This window comes from Scomber scombrus, chromosome 14 (genome assembly GCF_963691925.1).
Source record: "Scomber scombrus chromosome 14, fScoSco1.1, whole genome shotgun sequence".
NCBI classification, from domain to species: Eukaryota; Metazoa; Chordata; class Actinopteri; order Scombriformes; family Scombridae; genus Scomber; species Scomber scombrus.
The window spans coordinates 15,636,847-15,661,488 of NC_084983.1; the positions used below are offsets into that span (position 1 = coordinate 15,636,847).

Here is a 24,642-nt window from a genome sequence, read left to right on the forward strand (position 1 = left end):
TAAATGATTTAAAAATAGATGCATTTGCAGCAGAATCAAACATATAAATAAACATATGCATAAGTGTAACCCTCCTCTTGTCCTGATTTTGACCCGGGAGGACAACATGTGTAATTGCTCCCATTTCTTTATTCAAATGGTTTCAAAACAGTATAATGACTCAACTTTGAAATATACCAGTCTATGATAGACCAACATAATTTAAATTTAGTTAAAATAATTCATAATTTCTGCTTTTTCTTGACTAAAAAATGAGGTATAGTTTAATTTAAATTACCATAATTTCCAAAAATATGTATAAAGCCTGTGCTGATAAGTTGTAAAGAAGTTGGCTAATAAGGTGTAACACAGAATTGGGTGAAATAATCTCTCTTTTTATTGCACTAACCAGAGTCGGCATGTGTTTTTGCACTGTGCCAAAAATTGAACAGCTGTTTTTGCACACACAGGGTATTATTGCAACTTCACAGTATAAAAGTCATGCTGTAATATTTTCCTTTGGCTGTTGTGTTTCTGTGTTTTCAGGTGTGTGTGTGTGTGTGTGTGAGCAGGATGGAGGGTGCGTCAGAGAGCTCGTGAGCCATGGCCACGTCCACGTTGTCCCAGCTGCAGTTTGGGCGGCTGCATGGTCTTCGGGCCAAAGTGCTGCGACGCTACGAGCACCAGCCTTTGGTGTCGTGTCTGGCTGGTTTGTACGGCTGCCAGTGGAGACGCTACGAGAGGAGCGGCACTCGGCCCGGAGACTGGTGCTGCAACAAGGTCAGAGGTACACACACACACACACACACACACACACACACACCATGGAGAGGAGGAGGAGGAGGAGGATGCTGTCGATGGTTACATAATTATAGAGCTATAGAGAATGAATTGCTTGCGTTTAAAGAAGATAAATGTGTCTATTAAAGGATTAAAATTAGAGTTTTAGCTTTCTGTGGTCTAAATGTTTTTTACAGTCGATACTGATTGAATCCTAATTAAAAAACAGTAGTGAAAAAAGTATTGTGATCTCTTATATGAGTAAAAATAGAAATACAACAATGTAAAAACGGCAATTTTTTTTCTTAATTGTACTTGAGTACATTTTGCTGATTGTATTTGAGTATCAAACTTAAAAGTATTTTAGTAGAAACAGCATTTTGTAAATGGTCAGTGTAATTGTTTTAAATTATAGTGGAACACAGTTTAATCTATATGTCATACTTTATAATAAAGCAGATAATATGGTGTTGAATCATGTTGATAAAAGTAGTAGTGTAAAAATATATTGCAGTACTTTTTAAAGTTTGTTTTAAACATGAGTAGAAATACTCAAGTTTAGTAAAAAAAAACCTGAAGTCTGAAGAGCAAATGTACTTAAGTGTCCATTACTGCCAAAACAACTATTAAATACAGAATTAACTAATTTAATAATGATGATTTCAGTTCAGGTGAAATCACCTCAAACTAAAAACTTTCTGCAAGAGAAATGTTGGCAGATTTAATAAGATAGCACAAGTTGACGTTTATAGCTCAATGCTCTTCTTCAGACTTCAGACACTTGTGATATCATTTTAAATCCATTGGGAGCTGCAGTGTCTGGACTGGATGTGTGCGTCTACCACAAACTTATTTTGCAAGATAAATGTTGAAATTGTGTCGTGTTGGCAAATCCTATTTTCAAGTATGAAAAGACAAAATGAAGTTTTGAAAAAATTCACACAGAAATGTATGAATACATAATCTGTTTTTCAAGATTTTATATTCCAAATTGTTTGAATCTGCAGGTGGTTAAGATAAAATAAGATAAGATTAGGGAAATGTACATTATTTCAGCAGCAAATTGGATAGCAAAAATAGAAGAGCATCAACAGAAAGAATAAAGAACAATTAATACTAAGTAAGTACACAATCAATAAAACAAACAAACAATATTAGTAAAATAATTAATATATAAAAAAGAATGCAAAAGTAAAACATACACAAAAACATAAAGAAGAGTAAAAAAGGACATATGACACTGATTCATGAAAGGGAAGTAGAAAAACACTGACGCAGGAACAATCGACTCAAATAAACCTGCAAATTGAAGTGAATGCATTTAAATTTATGAGTTGATTAAAATATCTCCTCCTATTTTAAGACAGCCAAACTCTGCAGCATTCAGTCTCACCAAAGCCCACATATTGTACCGTTTCTTAACATGCAATTTAAACACAGAACACACATTGTACACTTTATTTAATCAGCCTTTTATTACCCAATCAAACAATCATTATTGTCCACAAGGGGAGCAGATTTGGTTTGCAGCCAGAAAACAAAAAACAGTAGTAGTTACACAATGCATTAAAAAATTCCTCCTGGGTTAAAAGCTCCTGTCATACCACACTACCTTGATATAAAACACCCAAAGTCTAAAACATTGAGATAATCCAGTTAAGAGAGAAAGTGTTGCAAGAATTAACTTTTAACTTTGGTTAAAGTTTGGTCCTTTTCTCCTCGATGGAAGTTACTCAAACTCTCTGAACTTTCATTTATATGTGTCAGACAGGCTGAGATTCCTGTACCACACACACACATTAAGAGTTCATTTTTCTAAGATCATAAACACGCTGCTGAGCTTTTAATCAATAACTGTCCCAAGATATTTGTTTGTTTTGTAATTATCTACCAGTCTAACTTAATCATTCAACCAAGACCAAACATTCAGCTAATCAATGCTTTATTTAGATGGATATAAATAATTAAAATGCAGGTTTGAAGCTTACAAAACAAATCAATAAAACAGGGGAAGAAGAAGAGGTAATTATATCTCATTAATTATTGACTTCAGCATGTTTGCATCAGCTCATGTATCGACGTATGAAGTTGTCCATGTAGAAAATGGTTTTCAAACAAGGTATGACAACGGTTAAACACAGCTTTTAATTAACTGTACTGATGCGGTGATAAAAAGCACTCAGCTTGTTTTCTCAACGTTTTTTACAATCACAGTTAAGCCACTAAAGACTTTTCCTGTTTTAGTCCCTCTCTTTTTATTATGATGGGGTCAACGATCAAGGGACGGTCCTCCATCTCTATGGAAACATGGCAATAAATTGGAGTAAAAAGAAAAGAAACAACACATACTTTGTATTAAAGGGCAGCTTGTGTTTTTATGTGTTAACAGTTGGAAGGCGCCAGCTTCGCTCTGCTTGTGGCGTCTTTCTGCTTAACGCTCTTGTTTCTCTACTTCTGGGGACAAGCGAAGAACGACTACAATGACTTTGACTGGTGGGTCCATGTATCTGTGTGCACCAGGGTTATTATAGGTTTATATTAGTCATTAGTTTTTATTTTTATTTAGTTTTTCAGTTTTTGTTTTTTATTTCAGTTTATTTTAAGTAGTTTAAGTTTAGTTTTTATTTAGTTTTATTTTAATTTTTCAGGTATGGTTTAACCAAATCATTGTTTATTAAAGGTACCATATTGTGCAAAGCGATTTTATTTTATTCTTTAACCATTAACGATGCTCAGTAATTATCACCTGGAACTTTAATCAAAAGCCAATCTTTAAATGGTCTGTATTAATATCCAGAATGAAGCTGATCTGCAATTCTGTTTCGTTATAGTTCATTTTGCATTGTTCATTGTAGTTTTTATTTAGTTTCAGTATTTTAAAAAGACGGCGTTTTTATTTTTATTTCTATTTCTATTTCAGTTAATGAAATATTTTTCCTTTTGCTAGTTTTAGTCTTAGTTTTAATAAGTAAAATAATAACTCTGGTGTGCACAGATACATACAGATACACGCGCACACATAAACGCGCACACATAAACATCATTGTAGCCTGTAACAAATACAAATACATAACAATAACAATACCCATAACCCTAACCCATAACCCTTAACCCCTTAACCCTTAAACCTACATAACAACAACAATCCCATTTGTTTTGCTTCTCATTATTTTTTATATTTCATAATTCTGTTTTATTGTCTTGGTCTATCTATGGTCTTTGCTTTCATTGTCTATAAAGGTATACTATGTATGATTTTCCTAAAAAACAACAACAAAAAAAACAAAGAATATATAGACTCATACAAAAATGAATCCTTCTCAATTATTACTTATTATGACCCACTATAAGTATTTATCTGCAGAGACTCTTCCCTCTGCCTATATTTAATTATAATTCTTATCTAGGACCGTTCTGGGCGTCAGTCTTTGGACAGTGGGTGTGGAGCGCTCAGTCAATAACAAGGCTATTACATCAGATCATTACATCACAAATCCCCAGTTAGTTAGTTAGTTAGTTAGCCCCAGTTAAGCCCCCTTCAAGGACTTCAGTGCGTTTTTTTCTCTTAAATAAATAAATATGTAAAAGTTAATAACCAGCCTGTAAGTTTCCAAACCGACCCTGGCTGTGTGCTCATGTTGTGATTGAACCTTATGACGTGTGTGTGTGTGTGTGTGTGTGTGTGTGTGTGTGTGTGTGTGTGTGTGTGTGTGTGTGTGTGTGTGTGTGTGTGTGTGTGTGTGTGTGTGTGTGTGTGTGTGTGTGTGTGTGTGTGTGTGTGTGTGTGTGTGTGTGTGTGTAGGGGGATACATGCAAGTATTTTTCCAATATAGAAATATAACCACTAAGATTGTGATGACGGTGAGCTCGTTTCACACTGTGTGCACAGTCAGCAGGTGCAGTGTAAATACACCTCTCGACATGGCTGCACTGTTGATATTATTTCTCTCATTTCAGATGCTTTGATAGTCATTTAATCTGTAATATAATAACCAATGCACAGCAAAGAAGCAAATATATCATCTGCCTAAAAGTATTTTTGTTTGCAATGAAAATATAATCAGGTTAATACATCTGTTGACTCACTTCAGGGTTTATTTGTGCTTCAGAAAGTAACTCCACACATAAAAAAATCATTAAATAACATTTCATTTCTCTTTCTCTTTGTTCTCGCTAACACTGCTCCCTCTCTTCATTCACTCTCTAGCTCGCTCGACATCACTGATCTCTCTTACTCTGGTGTCTTTGAGTTGAGGAAGAAAGGCCAACTTTTAAAACAGACAAATCCTGCATAGTATACCTTTATCAACAAAGAGTTAGCATCTCCTCTCTCTCTCTCCCTCTTTCTTTGTACAAACTGTATTTCAAACTGTTAATCTGCTTGGTTTATTGTTGGTATTTTCACTCTTGTCCTCCACTAACAACAGTCCTTTCCTTTCTTTCTTTCTTCACCTGTGTGCCTGACGAGCGCAGGTTTAACTTTGGGAACTTGGGCTTCTGGTTTCCGTGGTCTGTGGTGCTGCTGGCCATCGCTGCAGGTTTCTTCACCTACATCACTGTGCTCATGGTGAGGCACGAACACACAAACACCGACGGTCTCACTCACATTTTCCTGATTTTTAAATAACATTTTTATGGAATATTGGAGAACTAAAACGATCAGTTGATTGACAGAAACTGTGAAATGAGATTTAATAAACAGTTTATATCTGCAGACGATCTCAATTAATTGATTGTTTGATCTACAAACATCAAGAAACGGCGAAAAACGGCCACTACAATATCCTACATCACAAGCTTAATTTTAAATTGACTGTCATGTCAAAAGCAGCAAATTCTCAAAATTTGAGAAGCTATCAGATACGACTTAAGTCATATAAATAGATGTGAAATGATATGAGGCTTCAGAAGTCTGAGTTAGTCATGTCAAGTGGATTTTGCATTTTTAGCATCTAATTCCCTCTTTGTGTTTCCCTGTTGAGCTGTGGTGGAAGTAAAGTAACAAAAAGAGAGACTTTGGCACTAAAAACACTGTAACGTTGAAACATATCTACTTGATTTGACTCATTTGAACAACTGAAGCTTCATAGTAGCCCTAATTAAGTGTAATTTTAGTGCCATTTAAATTGTCACATTATATACACATTAAGCATTTTCATCTAAATTATTGTTAGTATCTTCTTGTGTACAATTTAAACAAGCAAGCAAGATATGAAGTGTTAATTATTGAGCTTTAGATGCGTTTGTGGGTTTATTATTGAATTGTAGGCTGGACCTTTATACTTGCTTTCAGTCTTCATGCCAAGCTAAGTTAATCACATCCTGACTATGGCTCCACATTGAACACACAGTGGTTATCCATCTTCTTATCTGTGCTTTTTGTCTGTGCCTTTGAGATGTTTGACATTAAACTATGACTCAGTATAACTGTCATTTATCAGAGTTAACGTGTGTGTGTGTGTGTGTGTGTGTGTGTGTGTGTGTGTGTGTGTGTGTGTGTGTGTGTGTGTGTGTGTGTGTGTGTGTGTGTGTGTGTCTGTGTCTGTGTGTGTGTGTGTGTGTGTGTGTTATTTCTCTGTGCAGCTCCTGGCTGTGTGTTTACTTTCCGAAGGCCAAAAACTCTATTTACACTGGAGTCACAAGGTAATGCTGCTCTCCCGGTTTTTAAATCAACCCAACAATCAATGAGTGTGTAAACAGGATATTAAAGTTTAATTGAATATATTGTGTTTTAAGATATTAAATCTTATATTTTTGATTGATTTTTGTTTGTCAGCCTAAAAGTCCATTAATGAGAAACACGATATTATCTGCATGTGCCTGGTAGATAATTACTGTGTTGAGTGATGTACTCAAGGCTTTATTGATAATGTGGTGTATGCTAAGACATGTTTTATTAATTTAAAGCTTGTTCCTGACAGCCTTAAGCTACTGGATGACATTTGATACATTACTCACTGCTGAAATATTTAACAGCATTAGTTCACAGTATAATGCTGACGATACTGAACTGGTTTCAGTACTGGACTGTGAAACAAGCTGAAAGATGCTCGAGGGATTTTAAAATCTGAAACTGAAATGAAACTTTTTTTAATCAATCAAACTTTCTTCATATAGCACCTTTCATACGTGTTAATAATGTAGTTCAAAGTGCTTCAAGGATGATTGACAAGCTGCAACATAAAGAAAAGGAATAACAAAATGGTGAGGAAAGTTAAATAAATAAGAGAAAAATAAATAATAAGAATAACAAGAAAAAGTTGATTAAAAGTAAGAGTAAAAAACTAGGTTTTAAAAGATCCTGTGTTCTCCTTCAAGCAATAAGAAATCAGAAATGTATATTTATAATTATCTGATTTCATGATGCTGTCCTTTTTAGTGTAGCACAATTTCAGTTAAATGAGGGACGAGTAAAAGTGATTTCAGGACTTAATATTTATGACTGTTTTTTTTATATATATATACTTTTACAAAACCTATATTTAGGGCATAGTGGGTGTGGAGGTGATGTTTGGGAGTGCATTATATTGGAAAATGTTCCTAATATTTTTTCCACCCCATTAACAAACATGAGGGGAAAAACAGTCTGTATATAAAATCTACTGCCTCCACCACACGCTATGAAATCAATAATCAAGATAAAGTCAAATTATCATCTTTCTGACAATGCCAACAAAAACTGAAAATTTAAAAGCTTTGTAAAAGTAGAATTTATAGCAGAGCTGTTGTATTAGATTGCATTAGATTGTACAGGTGTATCTTATAAAAGTGCATGGTGAGTGTATATGTGTATTTTGAGTTCCTGAATGAATAAAGCTTAAACTAGCTGCCAAAAAGACAAGACTAACAGACAAAGTAAATATATTTGTACTGTTCTGTGACTTCTAATGGGTCCAAATGTGGATGGATGACATGTTTTCTGTCAGATCGGGATCCTGGTGAGCCTGACTTTCTCCATCGTAGCCACGGCCGTCTTATCTGACCTGTGGAGTAAAGAATGGACGACGTTACTTCTTTCCTTCCAGGTGATGCGCTTCTTCTGTCCATCGGTCTTCCCATCACACGCAGCCTCTCGGATATCCTCTGTGAGTTTTCCTCTCCTGACACCAGATTATGTTTTGTTTTAATATCCTGAACAGGTGACAGCGCTGTACTTACACGTCGGTGGAGTCTTACTGATGACGGCGCTGGCCTGGCCAATAGCTTTGCACTTCTTTCGCATGAACAGCAGAGGTGAGATACATACGTGTTTGAGTTGCTTAAAGGTCTCCACACTGCAGAAATTTAAGGAATTTTTAAGGAACAGTTTGACATTATGGTAAATATATTTTATCATTCAAGATTTATCTGAGAAGAAAGATGTTTCTTTATTTTAAAAGATATTCACACTTTAAAACAACAAACTCTTCACTGTTAGATTGTGATTTTATTGAATGTCCTCAGGTGCTTTTAGTTAAACTCTCTTTGTGTGTTTTTTTTTAAAAATGGTGTGTGTGTTTCAGTAAGGCGGGGCCTGATCATGGGGGTTTACCTCACCATCCTATTTGCCCTTTACTTGGTGCCCCTCGGTTTGTATTCTCCTTGTATCAAAGAGAAGGGGACCCTGGGTCCCGCACCAGCCCTCATCGGCCACAGAGGAGCTCCCATGGTGAGATAGAGAAATTCTTAGGGATTTTTTCAACATTAATATGCACTGGGTCAAACTAGGCTTTGCGGTCATAGCAAGGCCACACCAAATGTTGGGTTTAGACACTGTCTCCCCTTGAGATAGTGGTGAGCAGTGAGTCTGCTCCTTTTGGGGAAAACATGAGGCATTCTGATAGTGTTGCTATAGCAGCCGAGGTCAGATATGTGTTTGACTGTTTTCCCTGAACGGAGTAGAGGTAACTGTAGTCAGAGGTTTGATATAGTGTTGGATGGAGGACAAATGTCCTGAGTGGCGTCTAAGCAATGTTTTATCTGTAGACCAGTAGACTACATTCTGTATATTGTAGATGTGTTGGATCTGCCCATATTTGGGCATGGCTCAACCTGTGGCATTATCTGTGTGGTTTAAAGTCTATCTGTGTGGATTAAAGTCTATCTGTGTGGTTTAAAGTCTATCCCCAGGGGACAGAAACTTCAAAATTGAAGGGAGCATCAGAACATAACGTGTACTGATCATTCATTCACTTCTCCTTGGCCAAGAAAATAAACCTTTTCAATGCAAGACACCCTGGACTCCTGTCTACTCTCTCCATTGATGTATGGGCTGCATAATTAAAATCTCTATCAGAAATGAAACAGCGACTGCACTAAAAAATAACAAGCTTGTTCATAAATGATCTTTTCCATGGTGTCAGATTATCTTAGCCTAAAGAAAGTAGAAAATGTCACAAATTTGAATTTAAGTTACATTTACATCTTTCCACCACATCAAAATCACTTGCCAGAGCAGTAAGATGGATAACTGTTAGATGAGTTTTAAGTCTGAATACAAGACAAAAGTAATCCTAATTATTTTGGAGTCTGCTTTAGCTGCAAAAGTTGTATACTCCTCAGTGAAAGAGCAACTTGCATGTCCTGTACTCCCCGCATACTAATGTTACTGCATGTGAATGTATTGATGAATCTATTGATTATCCCCCTGTGCGTGACTCTCGTTTGCAGCTCGCTCCAGAAAACACGCTGATGTCGTTCGAGAAGGCTGTGAAAGCTGGAAGTGGAGGTCTGGAGACGGACGTCACTATTAGGTCAGTATCTGACTGCAGAGATGTATGAAGAGTACAGGAAAAATCTAAATTTATTTATCGTCATTGATCAATACTGTACTCTATACTGATTGTATACAGGAAGGCTAACAAACTGTGAATTAAACAGAACATTTTCAGTGGATTATAACAATGATAATAAGTGAAATGTGCAGTTTACACAAAGTTAAGACTGGTGAAAAGTCCAGCTTTATGTAATTATAAGTCTCAAAACTGCTATGATCAATATTTTTCATTATAACAATGTCTGATCTGTCAGGGTTAATGTGTTTGTGGGTTGTAATGATGAACCTACAGAGAATTATCAGCTCTTATTAGCCTTACAGAGCTTTATAGTGAGTTTCAGCTCATTGTTTAGCTGTCTGGCTGCAACTTTACCGTTTTGGTTCATTCTCAGCACTCTCATGGTGTCGTTTTCAGAGAAAAAGCTTTGTTTTAAAAACCTCCACTGTACACTACCTGCTCAACACCAAACAGACACAGTTAGCTGTAGACTAGCTGGTGAACATATTTGAGCATTTCGTAGCTAAAGAGCCAGATGTTTCCCTCAGGAGTTGTTAGATCTCTTGCATTTGCGGTATTATGGTTATTACAAACCGGGTGTTGTGGCAGTTTTTTCGCCATGCGTTCAAACATGATGTGACACAACAGCAACACTGTTTGGATCTGTGGGAGTTAGGTTGAGTGAGGTCCAAAAACACACCTGCAATTATTTAATTCCACCATATGCTTAACGCCATATGGTGGACCCTGTATATATCTGTACTGTTTTTTCCTTGCATTGTAATTTAATTTTAATCTTTCTATTATGTCTTATGTTTATTTTATTGTTTATGGACCTGCAGATGTGTCCAAAATGAAGCTTCCTCCTTTTTTTTGAATGTGAATCTTTCTTGTCCTTCCAACGAGGTGCAGCATTCGTTGTCTTCGGATGTGACATGTTTTTATCTTTTTAGGCTTCGGATATTTATTCTCAAATATATCTGACGCCAATTTAAAACATTATAAAGTTTTTAAAAAAGTACAGGGCTAACGTTTCTCTGACAGCACTGTTGTCCTGTCATGGTTGCAGCTTTGACGGAGTGCCCTTCCTGATGCATGACCGCACCCTGCGGAGGACCACCAACATTCAGGAGGTTTTTCCCAACCGGAGTGACACCTTGGCTGCCATGTTCACCTGGGCTGAGCTGGAGAGCCTGAACGCCGGAGCCTGGTTCCTCTCTGTGAGTTTAGATCGTCGGCTTTCTTTAAATCTCCTTACAGTCAAAGATTGTGTTTTTCTTTTTGTTCCTACAGCTGGATGTTTGAACTTAACTGTTCACACTGTTTTTCACATTCATCTGCAAAAAGTGTAAAGTTAGTCTCTGCTCACCTTAAATGAGAAAAGCGCACACCTACAAACATCACATTGTAGCTCACAGATGACTCAATGAATCCATGGCACATCCAGCAAAGCTCTATAAGAAAACTGAGATTATTTAAACTAATTATCCAAATGGAAATTTGACAAGGAACAACTCCAAATCTCACACCAGTGACACTCTCGTGTATCTATTAATATACAGATATTGTTGAAAACCATCTTCGTGCATGGCAAGTTCTTTTTACATGTATATTTGATTAGCGGTTTGACACTTTTTGGATTACAAATGTATTGGATACAGGTTAGTAAAAGGTTCCAGTCTGAGTGAAGGAAGCTCCACTGAAACTGACTATAAGTGTGGATGGATGTTAAGTTTTTCTTTGCAAATAAAAGCTCATCAATTCCACCCGAACTCAAATGCATCAGCCTCATTTTCGGCAGACAAAGAGATCCACGACAATAGACTAGTTCTAATTGTCACTTTACCTGCGTGAAGTAGAAATGAATGTATCTGCACTTTCAGCTGTGTGTACATGTGACGACTCTTGGCAGTCAAATCATCAGAGACTATTTAATTCACAACATCACAACAATACTACTACACTCTGAGCAGCTGGCAGATGCAGAGCATATTGGATGGCGTGTTATGTCACCATATTAATTAGATATTGATGTTTTCCCCTTCTAGCACAATCCGTTTGGTACGACCGGCTCTCTGGGAGCGGAGGACCGACTGCGGGCAGGAAACCAATCCGTCTGCAGCCTGCAGGCCTTCCTCCAGTTGGCAGCAAAGACAGACAAACTGGTGATCTTTGACCTGTACCGACCGCCCAGAGGCCACCCTTACCGGGACACCTGGATCCAACGCACGCTGGAAGTCATCCAGAACGAGACGTCCATTCACTCCTCACAGGTGATGATAATCTCTGTTATCCCAAACGGACGTCAAAGTAAACTAAAAAATGAAGTAAGATGAGCCGTCTATCTCTCTGGGCCAGCTGTGTTTTATTAAATATCGACGAGCATTTCTCAGAGAAACGGATGCTTAGCTCTCTTCACTTGAAAGTAATACACAAGAGGCACAAACTGGGGCTATATTTGAGTTTAAAGGATGGGCTTCAATTTTTCAGGCGCCCAATTTTCTCGCTGTAATCATTCCTCCTGTTCTTACTGAACTTTAGAAGACCTCTTCATAAGTGATGGGGGACTAACTCCACAGTTCCTCCTTCTGTGTGAAAAATGCTTTTAAACATTTATTTGAAGCTTCAAATCAACTAGATATCTTTCAATCTTGGTGTTTTTAGTGCCAAAGTCCCTCTTTTTGATACTATACTTCCATCACAGCTCACCAGGGAAACACAAAGAGGGAATTTGATGCTAAAAAGACTGTAAATATTGCAGATATCTGGATTGGACTGAGCAAGGAAGGGTTTATGTATTTTTACTTTAGAAAATTGATTTCTTTCTTCTGTTATTTATAATTAGATTTTTTTTCTCTCCATGCTGGCTCCAATCCAGCCTGAACTCTGCCTGAACTCTCTCCTCTCAAAGCATAGATTGATGAGTGTGTGTATTACTATATGCGTGTGTGTGTATCTTTCACCAGGTGCTGTGGCTGCCCTCAGATCTGCGGGCTCTGGTCCAGGAGCTTGATCCAGAGCTGCAGCAGACTTCAGGCAGTCAGCTCCCTCTAGAGGAGCTCCAGAGCAACCACATCGTCAAACTCAACCTGCACTACAGCTCCATGTCCACAGAGCTCGTCAGGTAGGTGTGTGTGTGTGTGTGTGTGTGTGTGTGTGTGTGTGTGTGTGTGTGTGTGTGTGTGTGTGTGTGTGTGTGTGTGTGTGTGTGTGTGTGTGTGTGTGTGTGTGTGTGTGTGTGTGTGTGTGTGTGTGTGTGCATCATAGACGTGCCTGTTGTTTTCTAACACACGTGATTCTCTGCTGGCTTGTTTTCCAGTGAGTACGCTGCAGTGAACATCACCACCAACCTGTATGTGATCAGCCAGCCGTGGCTCTACTCTCTGGCCTGGTGCACCGGCGTCCACTCGGTGACCACCAACGCTCCTCAGCTCCTCAGCACCATGAGCGTTCCCCTCTTCCTCATGGTGAGGCGCTGCACAGTTCAACTCTCTGCTTTTAAGAGGAATGTCGTTTTTCCACTTCCACAAAAGTTAAAAAACACACTTTTAAATATAGTGTAGGTCCACTTACTGACTTTTTTACTAGCTTTAAACCTCATCTCATGCCCTTCATCATCATCATCAGCAGCAGCAGCAAATAGAGGTTGATCAGTTGTCATGGAGACAGCTTAATTAAGCATGGAGTATGTGGTCATGTGGTAACAGGTGGTCGTGTATGACTTACTGTCATACACGACCACCTGTATGTTACTTCTGTCCAACTGAAGATCATTAAGTAAGTGGACCTTGAGTAAGGTTATTTTATGAAAGTAGATCTGAAACGCAGCTTTTTTGATTAATTAATGATTAATTTTGTCACTTGAAGCAAAAATGATAAAGATTTGATGGTTACGGATTCTTGAATGTGAGAATTTGTTGCTTTTCTAGGTCTTATCTTTAAATGAATCCTCAACTTTTCCCTCCTTCTTCTTTGTTTTCTCTTTTCCTTTATTCTTTAAAAACACACACACACACACACACACACACATTCAACAACAAGAGAGATGGATATAAAAAAAAGTTGGATTCAGAAAGTTTGGTTTATCTTTATATCTACTGTTTTTTTACACACTGCTTTACAAAAAAACCTCCTTTCTCTGTCTCTCTTTCAGAGTCCGGATGAATATAACCTGATGTGGATTCTCATTGATCTGGTGTCCCTCGTGCTGATTTTCATCATCTTCGTCTTTCACTGGTGAATCTCACACACACACACACACACACACACACACACACACACACACACACACACACACACACACACATGTAGATATAAATAAAGACAATGAATAAGCAGTCAGCAGAACATCCTCCCTGTCTAATGTCTGAATAAACTGGAGATGCAGCGGGGACTTTTTCACCCAGGCGACAGATGACAGGGATATGTTTTGGTCTGAATGAGACGAGATAAAAGCGTCTGGTGTTGACAGAGGAGGTCACAGGGGTCACGTTGTGTTTTTCTGTCAGGTGGCGAGAGCGAGGACTGGCTTTCTGCTCGAGTGGCAAAATCACGCTGGACAACAACGGCACTTACAGCAAATTCAAAACAGGTGAGCTGCTGCAAACAAGTCTGATTAAAAGTAGAAATAAAGCTGATCAGTGTCGTATATCTGACTTTTTTACCTAATTTTCATGCGCACACGTCGTTCTTCAGCGTGAGTGAAAAAGACACAAATCTCACAAAAGTTATTTTTTAACACCTGTAAGTCCAAAATAAGCTGTAGAGGAATAACTAAATTAATCAGACACTTAAAACCAACATTGTGGTGAACAAGCACATGCATAACATACAATTAAATTAATATTTCATCAAAGAAAAGTTACAAAAATGTTTGTGTATGCTGTCAATTACAGTTCTTAGAAAGAAATATATAGTTAGGAATATAAAGGGAATAAAAAAGAGGAATATTAAGTTTTAATAAAGAAAAACAATCTGTATCGGCAGGTCAGATTTTTAATAAGTCGTAAGTAAAATCAAGGTGTTAAACTTTTTGACCAAATACTTGCAAAACTAATTACATTCCCTTTAGCTTCAACTGTACTAAAACAAAACAAACAAATTATTTATTACACATAAAGAAAAAAAAACATAATACAAGAAAAGTAATATATGCAGGATTTTTTGAGATTGGGAAAAGAACAATAATGTGCAGAAGTCGTATTGCTGTATGACTTTTAATTGATTTTATTCTTTCAGTTTTACTTCTGAGCATTTTATTTTTTATTATTTAATATTATTCACCATGATCTATTACTTCTTTGCCTCTGTCTTTACCTCTGTGCTCTTGATTGTTTTACTTTTATCTGCCTTGCCGTGAAGCACTTTGTAACATTGTTAAGAAAAGTGCTATATAAATTATTATTATTATTATTATTATTATTATTATTATTATTATTATTATTATTATGATAATAAAACCTTGTCGAGTGGCCCTCCTATGGTGAGACATACAACATAAAAACTTAAGAGTGTACTTTGTGCTGTTTATTATTATTATTTGACTGAAATCAAACAATATATTTGTTAATCTGCATCTTTCTGAATCTGCACTTATTACAGAGATGAGTGATATATGGTCAGTCTCCAGCTGTAACTCCCAAGCAGAGAGGATGCCCAGCATAGCAACCGTCACCGAGCACTAACCTCCGCCTCTGAGCCCGAAACTGCCAAACCTGTAAGATCTCAGTAATAAAAGAAATATATATATATACATATATATACACACTGTACAGTACGGATACAACACTGTGTTTGTGAAATAAAAGTGACTGAAACATTTCTTCCCTTTGTCAGAATTATCTTTCTACACAAATATCAAATGAATAAATTGAATTTTACCTCAGAAATAATAAAAACGTTTTTTTTTGTGGGGAACTGCTTTAAAGGATTTAAAGGATTATTTCCACATTTTGTAAAATTGGCTCATTCACATCTTGCCGAGATGAAGTTATGTCTCATCTTCCTGTAGTTTATTACAAAGGGATAATGTTGCCTTAAGGTTATATCGTAATTACAAGATTGGGTCCGTGCCAACCTCCCAAGTTGTAGCTATAACTTTGGACTCATAAAGGTGAATATTTCCCATCTTACATGAAATGAACACAACATAAGCAGGATAAATATAGTTTATAGGACAATATACTCAGAAATAAAAAGAAAAAAAGAGGTGGCAGGACTTTTCTCAGGCTTAAATAAAGTGTGATAATACCTGAAGGTGACTCCGCTGTTATCAACATTTCGATCCACTCCTATCAGCTGAAATTTGGTGACTGAACAGTTTGGGTTTTTTTTTACAGAGAGAGGTTTTAGTGAGTAAATCAAACTGAAACTGCTCATTTAAAAAGGGGAAAACTGCACCCTTGATTCATGGCAAGAACACAATTTCTACAGAGCATTTTTTTGCTGTTATCTCCACTCGTCAAAAAAGATCAAAGCATTCACATAAAGTTGGTAACAGGCAGAAACAGTGAAAACAAGATTCATTAAACGCACCAAAAAAACCCCAGATGACGACCGTGTGAGGTTGAAACTGCTCAGCATCACCAATATGAACATTAAATAAAGACTTTTTAACTCTTTATAACTCCCTCTTTGCTCTGCCTTTTCAATCTTCAAACACACAGAGAACACAAATGTGGTAACACTTTATTTCACAGGTCTGTTCTGTGAATTTACACTTTTCAGTTTTTCTTATAATTTGTACCAAAATTGCAGCAATTAACCATTAAATACCTGCAAATGACTCCGAAATTTGTATAAAACCTTGTATTAAAAAATGTGTATGTAAGCTATATAATACAGGTCCCAAATTAGGGATCTGTATAATACTTACTTTTTCCACCCAAGAAATGTTGCCAAGGTATGACCATTGCAATGCACTTTTTTTTTTACTGGTCTCCTAAAAAAAGTCTATCAAGAAATTACAACTTATACAGAACTCTGCAGCAAGACTTTTAACCAAAGAACAAAAAAAAGAGACCACATCACTCTTATTTTAGCTGACCTGTACTTTTAGAATTGATTTTAATGTCCTTTTTAATTGTCTACAAAGCTTTGAATGGTATATATTACTGAATATGTAATACCATATCAGCCACAGAAAGCGGCCTTTATGGTTTATGCACCAAAACTGTGGAACCATGCTTTAAATGTAAACATTTTATGTATGAAAGGTGCTATATGAATAAAGTTATTATTATTTATTGTGTATAATTATAATGTATGCTTACTTTTCTGTAAACGTTCATCTTCTGGCTTCTTGATCAAATCTAAAATCACTCGTGTTACAACAAAGCAGCTCTCATATAAAAACAGAAACGAGCCTAGTTTTTTTTCTCTTTTGCAAAATGTAATTTATTCATCTCTACATCAGAATACGTGGTCAAATCAAAGATGAAACAATTTCTCCTTTTAATAAACAAGGTCAAAAAAAAATATGATTAATTACTTGATGCTTAAAAATCAATGCTAAGTGGTTCAATACATTATGAAAAAAACCAAGAACACATTGAGATCATTGACCAGCTACAGTACTTTAACGGGTTTACATGGACATAAAACAGCCTAAACTACTGCTGCGGATCAGCTGATACAAACAGGTGGTGTTTGAACTTTGTGGCACACGTTTCCTTGCACATTCATGACTAAACAACGCTCTAAAAACATACCTTCTGCTTATATTTTTTCTCCCCTTTCAGCTAAATTTAAATCCAGATCGCCTCGTAAACGTTCGCAGCAAACAAACCAAATGACCGACTGATTGGTGAAGGATTATCTGTTGAAGTATCGGTTAGCTTTGGTGTGGTCTACAATAGGAAGAGATTTGATCTAAAAATACATGTTAAAAAGTGTTGCTATGTTTGCTGCTGGTTTGGTAAACATGTTAACACCTCTGAGCATAAATAAGGATGCATCTGAAAAATGAATCTACTTACAAGACAAATAAACAAAAAGCAACAAGAAAGACAGTTTTGGGTTTTTTTGTTTTAGTCTTTGCTGGTTGTCAGGGTTTCTTTTTTTAATTATCAGAGGTCGTATTCACAGAGCATCTTATCTCAACATGTTTTTCCCCTAAAAGGCACTAAAAGTTCCTCTTAAGACTGATTCACAAAGCTGCTGTGACCCGTTTGCTATAAATGACATCATGTTTTTTACGTCACTGTCTCCACGGTGATCAGCTGGGACAGGTGAGCGGTGACTGTATCAGTCAATGTGAAGCATCTACATGTTGGACCCCCCCCCCCGACACACACAGAAACAACATACATTTTAAATGATTAGCTTTGCGATACAAAGTCGATTCAATTCAGGTGTGATTAGGAATTGATATTTTAACTTTTTGAACAACTTTCAGACATTATGTCTTCTGCAAAACTAACAATGTGAAATGTATTAGTTTTTGGGACTCAAGTAAGCATACAGCTACACTCTGTATCAAATATGTAAAGTTACCGTGTTCCTTTAAAAGGTTTAATTGAAACCCAGCCTAACCAGAACTGTTATGAGTTAATGTACTGGTTCAGTTCAGTTAAGCAAAACATTAGCAATAGTTGCAGGTATAATATTTGATTCAAATAAAAGTAAATTTAAAAATGTTATAAGTTTCCCAGCACGAGATCCCTCAAAATAGACTGCGTCTTATACACCGATGTGACTTATTTACCAGTTTTTACGCTATTTCTAAAACTGTTTTTTTTTTTTTTTTACAGTGTCACAGTAGTGGAGAGCTGCGTAAACTCTTATCTCTGGTATTATTGTGGTTGTTTTTAATATTTTTTGGTACACTGATTGAAGCCTTAACTCACCTGCTATCAAACTACACCTTACAAACTTCAGTATCATTGAAGGCTCTTCTCTTAGACTCAGGAGCTGCTTTTATCTCTAAAATGCTTTGTGGAAAACTCTCCAAAAAAGCACTAAAATTAGAACTGGCATGCGCCTTATTTTTTAAGAGTTTGTCCTACATTAACTCGACCAGTTAAGAGCTTTTTTAAGCCTTAAGATGTTTTGTGAATACGGCCCCAGACTGACATTATTTTTGTGTGTTTGTGCGAATCCAGCTCGATTGTCTGATAGTCAAAATAGTAAAAATAGTTGTAATGAAAGCTCATTAAGGAAAAACTTTACAGTACATAAATCGAGAGACCTCACTGATGAAACGATGCAGGACGACGGCAGATAACATGACACACAGTTTATATATATATATAGAGACAGCGTCTACATTGCCGCCTTTACACGTGTCACGCTAGGGGGGAAAAAAGGTCATTTTAAAGGCAAAGGGTGAGTTTTAAGACAGGGCCCATTCACAATAAAGATAAATGAAAACGTTGGCATTACAGTGTCACAGCTGGTGGGACGATTTTAATATAACACACACACACGTTAGTTTATGAAACGAGTGTGTTTGTATTCACGCTGTGCAGGAAACGCAGGATTGACTGACCGTGCCTCGTCCGACCGCCACACAAATCGATGAGTTTCCAGCCGTCTGCTCACTTGCTGTTGCTTCGGGGCGGCCGTTGTTTGGTCATGGTCGTCAGCATCTGGCTGATGTAAGAGGTCAGGAGGTCGTCCATTTTGTAGCCCTGATGGGGGAGTTCAAAGATTAGATGTACTTTTAGTTAAATTGATATTCATTCATCGGGATGAGTGACTCCGCTGCACACATGATGATGATGATGTAATTTAAAAAATGTCGGGCTCACCAGCGAGGTTTCACACAGGAGCTTGCTGCCTCGGACCAGGTTTCCGATGGTGATGTGGAAGTACGTGTTGCCGCTGCTCCAGTTGGAGATTTTAGTGAAGGGGTGAGTGGTGAGGATGTCCTACAGGAAGCATAACGAGTCAGTTGAGCACAGATGCAGAATGAAAACACACCATGATGCTACATGCTGCCTGAATTTGAAGTGTTTCAGTTCATGATTTCAGAAAATTCAGTTCTAGCCCGGTTAGCCATTGTTACCAGTTGATAAAAATGCATTTCGCTGTATTTTGCTCATACAATCACCATAGCAACATGTCCTCAGGTAGAAGTTTCCAACTGGGAACTCAGAAACTCGGAACGCACCATTAACTAGTAGAGTTTAAAATCCCAGATCTTGTTTTTAAACGTTTGTTTTGGTGTATTTTTGAGTCATGAAGTTCTTAAAACTTCCAAAAGGTTTCAACAGGTAACTTCAGCTGATTCAAAAAGTTCTCTTTTGTATCTTTTGGATCACAGGATACTAATTTTTCTTTAACTTTAATGTTTATTTAAGGTAACAACCTTGGAAACAAACTGAAGAGCACAAACGGATAAATCTGGACCTACCTTCGTCTTTGGATCAATCAGACTGACTCCATGTTTGTTGATTGCTATCAAGACGGTTTCTGGGTAATTTGGATCAGTTGTTTGCTGCAGAAAAAACCCAAAACAGAATAATTTTAAAAGCCATTTCACACACATCAAAAACACATAATAAGCAACACTTCCCAAATTCAATATCTTATCAGCTTTTATGAACTACGATTTAATGTCTTTACCTTGATTTCAAAGAAGGCAGAACCAAATGTCGACCACTTGTAGATGATTTTGAGGAAGGAGAGTTTGGCTTCTTCTCGAGTCTTCCCTGAGTTCTTGTTGAACAGTGTCATGATGGACTGAGAGCAGAAAAGACAGAAACCAGAGAGATTTCAGTCTATATTTGCATATTTTTAGGGTTTTTTTTAACTTATTTGACTGTTATTGAGCCAGTATTTATTTTGAAATACCACCATACTTTTTTTTTATTACTCAATTTATTGACCAACATATATACTCTGATGTATCATTACCTATGTGAACACTCAGCTCTGATCTTGAGTTTTTTTATGACTAAACTTTGAGGACTGTGAACAAAAAGATGCTTCAATCAAAGTTTTCTTATTCTCCATCATTAAAGTACACAAAAATCTTCATTCAGCTCACCCTCTTCCAGTCATCAGGGGACAGATGTCTGATCTGATCCTGAGGGACGAGCTCTTTGAGGATCTTGGAAATGTTTTGGAAGTGGGATTTTTCCTCCTCAAACTTCACCCTGTAGATGAGCGCTGCCAGCTGATGCACCTCATCCTTCGAACACTTGTGGTAGCCACGCAGGTACTTGGGCAGCTCCTGCACAGAGGAGGACTGTCACTTTTCTTTACAAATACTACACATCTGTTTTCCTAAATGCCTAAATGTGCACAAACCATCCAAGCTCCTTTTTAAAAAGAGCTGGAATTATTATATCATGTTGATCCAGTTTTTAAGCTGTTTTAAATGAGATTTTTAGGGCATTTCTAGAGGTGACGCAGAGGCTGCTCACTTGGTAGTAGTGGAAGATGGAGTCAGCCATGGAGTCTTTTCCCGGCGTCGTGTTCGTCCAAAGTTTCTTCATGAAGAACACCTGATACGTCAGCGAAGGCACAGCACCTGCACACAGTTGATAAAGATAAACTGTTACAAACAAGACACAAAACAAAACAGATAGAAAGAGAAAGACACATTTACAAAATCTGCTCTCTTGCTGGAAGAGCTGTAGTTGATTTTTATTTTTATTTTTACCCTCTTTTACGTGTCTGGCTTTCTTGATCCAGTCGGTCAGGTGCCTCACAAAGTCGAAGAAGAAGTCGCCATCAGGAACACTGATGACCTGGAAAAACCACAAAATAACAATACTCAAGTTCTCAAAGTTTATATTATAACCCCTCAATGATACATCTCTACAGATTAAACACACAAGATATAGCATAATCATTTGCAAGCTTTAGTTGGCAGATTTCTTTAGCCTAGGAAAGAGCCAGGCTAGCTGTTTCCACCTTTTTCTATTCTTTATGCTAAGCTAAGCTAATCTGCTGCTGAGTGTGGTGACACATTAAATGGACAAACATGAGAGCAGTAGCAATAAGTGTATTGCCAAAAATCTTATATACACATATCATTTACAGTATATTGATGCTGCAGCACTAACATAGATATCGTTTTCACCTTGTCAGTGATCTTGACGAAAAGACTGAAACCCTCGGAGGATTTAAGCATCAGACGTCCGGAGATGTTGTGGCAGAAGTCTTTGGCTTTGGTGCTCGACTCCACTTCAAACACCTGTGAACGCAAAGCGACAAACGACAGACAATATGAAATTATGAGGGGAAAAAATGTGAATTCAGAGCAAATAATTTCAGTGTAGCAGGTTTATAGAGGGCTGTGTGCAGTATATGATAATAAAAACGTCAAGGCTCTTGGGTGGAATCTCCCATTAAAGTAAACTGAGTAATTATATTGATTCATTTTCTTTCTGACTTTTAAGACTCATAAAAATCATTCAGAACCCCTTTGGATAGAATCAAAAACGTCTCGACTGAATCCGGGTGTTGATTTTTAAAATAAAAGCTCATTCTTGCAGTTATTGTATGTTATGTTATAATATATGTTTTGCATTTTTTAGTCGTTACTCACCTCGTCCGAGTCATCGGGGAAGTAAACCTTGTGGAAGATCTGAGTGGTTTTGTGCTGGATGGCCTCCACCTCCACCAGGTGAGGAGGGTACTTTCTCGACCCATTTCTACAACAAATAAAAGAGGAGAGATGAATGTAGAGTAAAACAGAGCAGGAGGAGTTTATTTGGACTAGAAGAAAGAGACGTGTGTGTGTGTGTGTGTGTGTGTGTGTGTGTGTGTGTGTGTGTGTGTGTGTGTGTGTGTGTGTGTTACCGTAAGGCTTTCTGTAGCCGCTGCATGCAGTCTGGAGCCAGTGGATAATGTTTCTTAGCCTGAAGGAACTTCTGGACGTGAGGCAGCAAGATGTTACTGGGAGGAAACAAACCAGTGCAGAGCCAGAGCAGCTCCCAGCCCTTCTCCTCACTGTATCTACACACACACACACACAGACACACATACACACAGACACACACACACACACACACACACACACACACACACACACACACACACACACACACACACACACACACACACACACACACACACACACACACACGCAGACACACACAAAGGAAGTAATGATCTAATGATGAGCAATGATCCAACTGAGTAAATGGTCAAAAAATATGTTCTTGAGGCAATAAAATATCAACAGCAAAACAGGGTGTAGTGTATGCACTTCAAAAAACTTTCACAGGTGCTGGATCAAAAAGGCAAAAAACAGAAACAACAAATCTAATGCATGTGTCCGTCTTAGAAGAAGGATCCCTCCTCTGCTGCTCCCTCTAAAGTCTCTTATTATTTCAGGGAGTTTTTACTTAAGTTTTAAAGTTGTGATTTGTGATATCAGACTATTTAAATAAAAATTTAACATAATCATTAGTCCTCACTCATGCAAAGTCATGTTCTTAAACCTAAAAGAAGAGAAGAGGCTGATATAACTGCACCTCATTGCCCCATGTTTAACAATCACATGTGGCTGTTATGTCCTGGTGTCCATTTACTTTTGGCCATATAGTGTACCTACTGTATTCATGCATTAGCCTTTCCTTAATAAATGTTAAAAAAAACAAAAACTTTATCACATCTCAAAAACGTTAGAATCATAATCTCAACTGTCTCAGTTATGTTGGTAAATACTGAACTCATAATTCTGACTCTGTGAAAGCTTCTTAAAGGCAGCATGACGCTCTGTTACATACTTTACACCTTTGAGATTTCTGTGTGTGTGTGTGTGTGTATGTGTGTGTGTGTGTGTGTGTGTGTGTGCGTGCGCGTGTGTTTCAGACTAACTTGATCTGATTATCGGTGAGCTGTTTGAGAATCTGACAGAAGATCTCGTCTTTGAGCGGCTCGGCCTTCAGCGCTCCTTCAAAGATCTGATCGGTGAGCTCGTTGACGGAGCGAACTCGTTTGGATGGGTAGTCGCCCATATACTTCATTATAGGTACGGACACAGTTAAGGACATCAACGTGACATCAGGTCATGAGAAACAGTACAGTGTGAGTGATTGATTGATTTGTATAATGATGTTTTAAATGAGGCCAAACCACCTTCTAAAACAGAGATTGGATAAGACATTTTGGACCTGCTTAGCAAAGAAATCTGCAAAATAAATGTAAAGGTAAAGAAGCAGCAAATGCTACTGTAATGACGTTTACTGCCCCTTATCCTCACCTTGGTGCATGTAAGGATAAGGCGGTCTGATGGTCACAGGTTCCTGATCTGTACCCAGATACGGTAAAAGTTTGGGGTCTTGGAAAGGGCAGGACGTGGTTAAGTGGTCGGTGGATTATTTAAGGCTTAAGACCCCAATTTCCTGTGTTGTAGAGATGTGTGACCCTTGTGTGACATGACTTTTTGGGTAATAAATATGTATGTGTATGTAAATGAATGTCTAGTGGCTATTTGCCATCGGGTAAAATCAAATAGGATGAGGTGTTCGACCAACAGATCATTTATTTTTTGTTGAGATGATCATCTTTGTGTTTAGTGTTTTCAGACAATTTCCATACAACATGACAGCAAATGAAACACACATAATTACAGTTTAAACAAAACAAAAACAGCTGTGTGACGTATTTTAAAACCCTGACTACTAATCTCCCTGTTTCACACTGTACTACAACTCTACATTATTTTAACTGATTTTGATTTGTGTTTTTTTTTTTTTTTTCATTTTTAAAGGCGTTTGTAACTCGACATCACACAACCTCAATGATTCTTTGAGTTTTAAACAAAGGTTTGATTGATTTTTAATATATAATACGTCTTATAGACAGATAAATGTGCAAAGTTAAATGTATTCACCATCATTTTCAGCACCATGTAAAGCCATAGTTAAAATGCTCTTAAAGGATAAGTCTGTCTTGCCCATATGAACACTGAAAAAGGTTTTCCTGCTCATACTGGATATTAAAAAATCCCCTTTAAATGTTTTAATGTAAATGATGGAGGCCAAAATCCACAGTGTGTCCACACAGTCATTTAAAAGTAGATGTGAAGCTTATATGAGGCTTCAGCAGTCTGAGTTAGTCATATCAAGTGAATATCTGACACATTTACAGTCTTTTTAACATCCCTCTTAGTGTTTCCCTGTTGAGCTGTGGTGGAAGTATAGTAACAAAAAGAGGGACTTCAGCACTA

The 24,642-nt window shown here is 37.4% G+C and overlaps 2 protein-coding genes across 2 annotated transcripts in view; one reads left to right on the forward strand and one right to left on the reverse strand.

Annotated features, from left to right (window-relative positions):
* Window positions 1-531: 531 nt before the first annotated feature.
* Window positions 532-15,287, forward strand: LOC133994229 (glycerophosphodiester phosphodiesterase domain-containing protein 5-like). The gene is made up of 15 exons (XM_062433455.1): window positions 532-759; window positions 3,149-3,252; window positions 5,233-5,326; window positions 6,343-6,402; window positions 7,686-7,784; window positions 7,899-7,992; window positions 8,262-8,407; window positions 9,409-9,491; window positions 10,582-10,732; window positions 11,561-11,785; window positions 12,479-12,636; window positions 12,832-12,979; window positions 13,666-13,748; window positions 14,021-14,103; window positions 15,114-15,287. The coding sequence occupies exons 1-15, from the start codon at window positions 583-585 to the stop codon at window positions 15,194-15,196; spliced, it is 1,788 nt and encodes a 595-aa protein (XP_062289439.1). The 5' UTR covers window positions 532-582; the 3' UTR covers window positions 15,197-15,287.
* A 3,761-nt stretch (window positions 15,288-19,048) lies between these two features.
* Window positions 19,049-24,642, reverse strand: part of myo7ab (myosin VIIAb) — a 43,004-nt gene continuing 37,410 nt past the window's right edge. The window contains exons 38-48 of the mRNA XM_062432507.1: window positions 23,289-23,442; window positions 22,266-22,421; window positions 22,012-22,117; window positions 21,544-21,657; window positions 21,121-21,208; window positions 20,882-20,988; window positions 20,503-20,688; window positions 20,079-20,195; window positions 19,867-19,950; window positions 19,262-19,381; window positions 19,049-19,141 (exon numbers count right to left, since the gene is read on the reverse strand). Of these exons, the coding sequence (XP_062288491.1) occupies window positions 19,049-19,141; window positions 19,262-19,381; window positions 19,867-19,950; window positions 20,079-20,195; window positions 20,503-20,688; window positions 20,882-20,988; window positions 21,121-21,208; window positions 21,544-21,657; window positions 22,012-22,117; window positions 22,266-22,421; window positions 23,289-23,442 (1,325 nt within the window). The remainder of the gene's footprint in view (window positions 19,142-19,261; window positions 19,382-19,866; window positions 19,951-20,078; window positions 20,196-20,502; window positions 20,689-20,881; window positions 20,989-21,120; window positions 21,209-21,543; window positions 21,658-22,011; window positions 22,118-22,265; window positions 22,422-23,288; window positions 23,443-24,642) is intronic.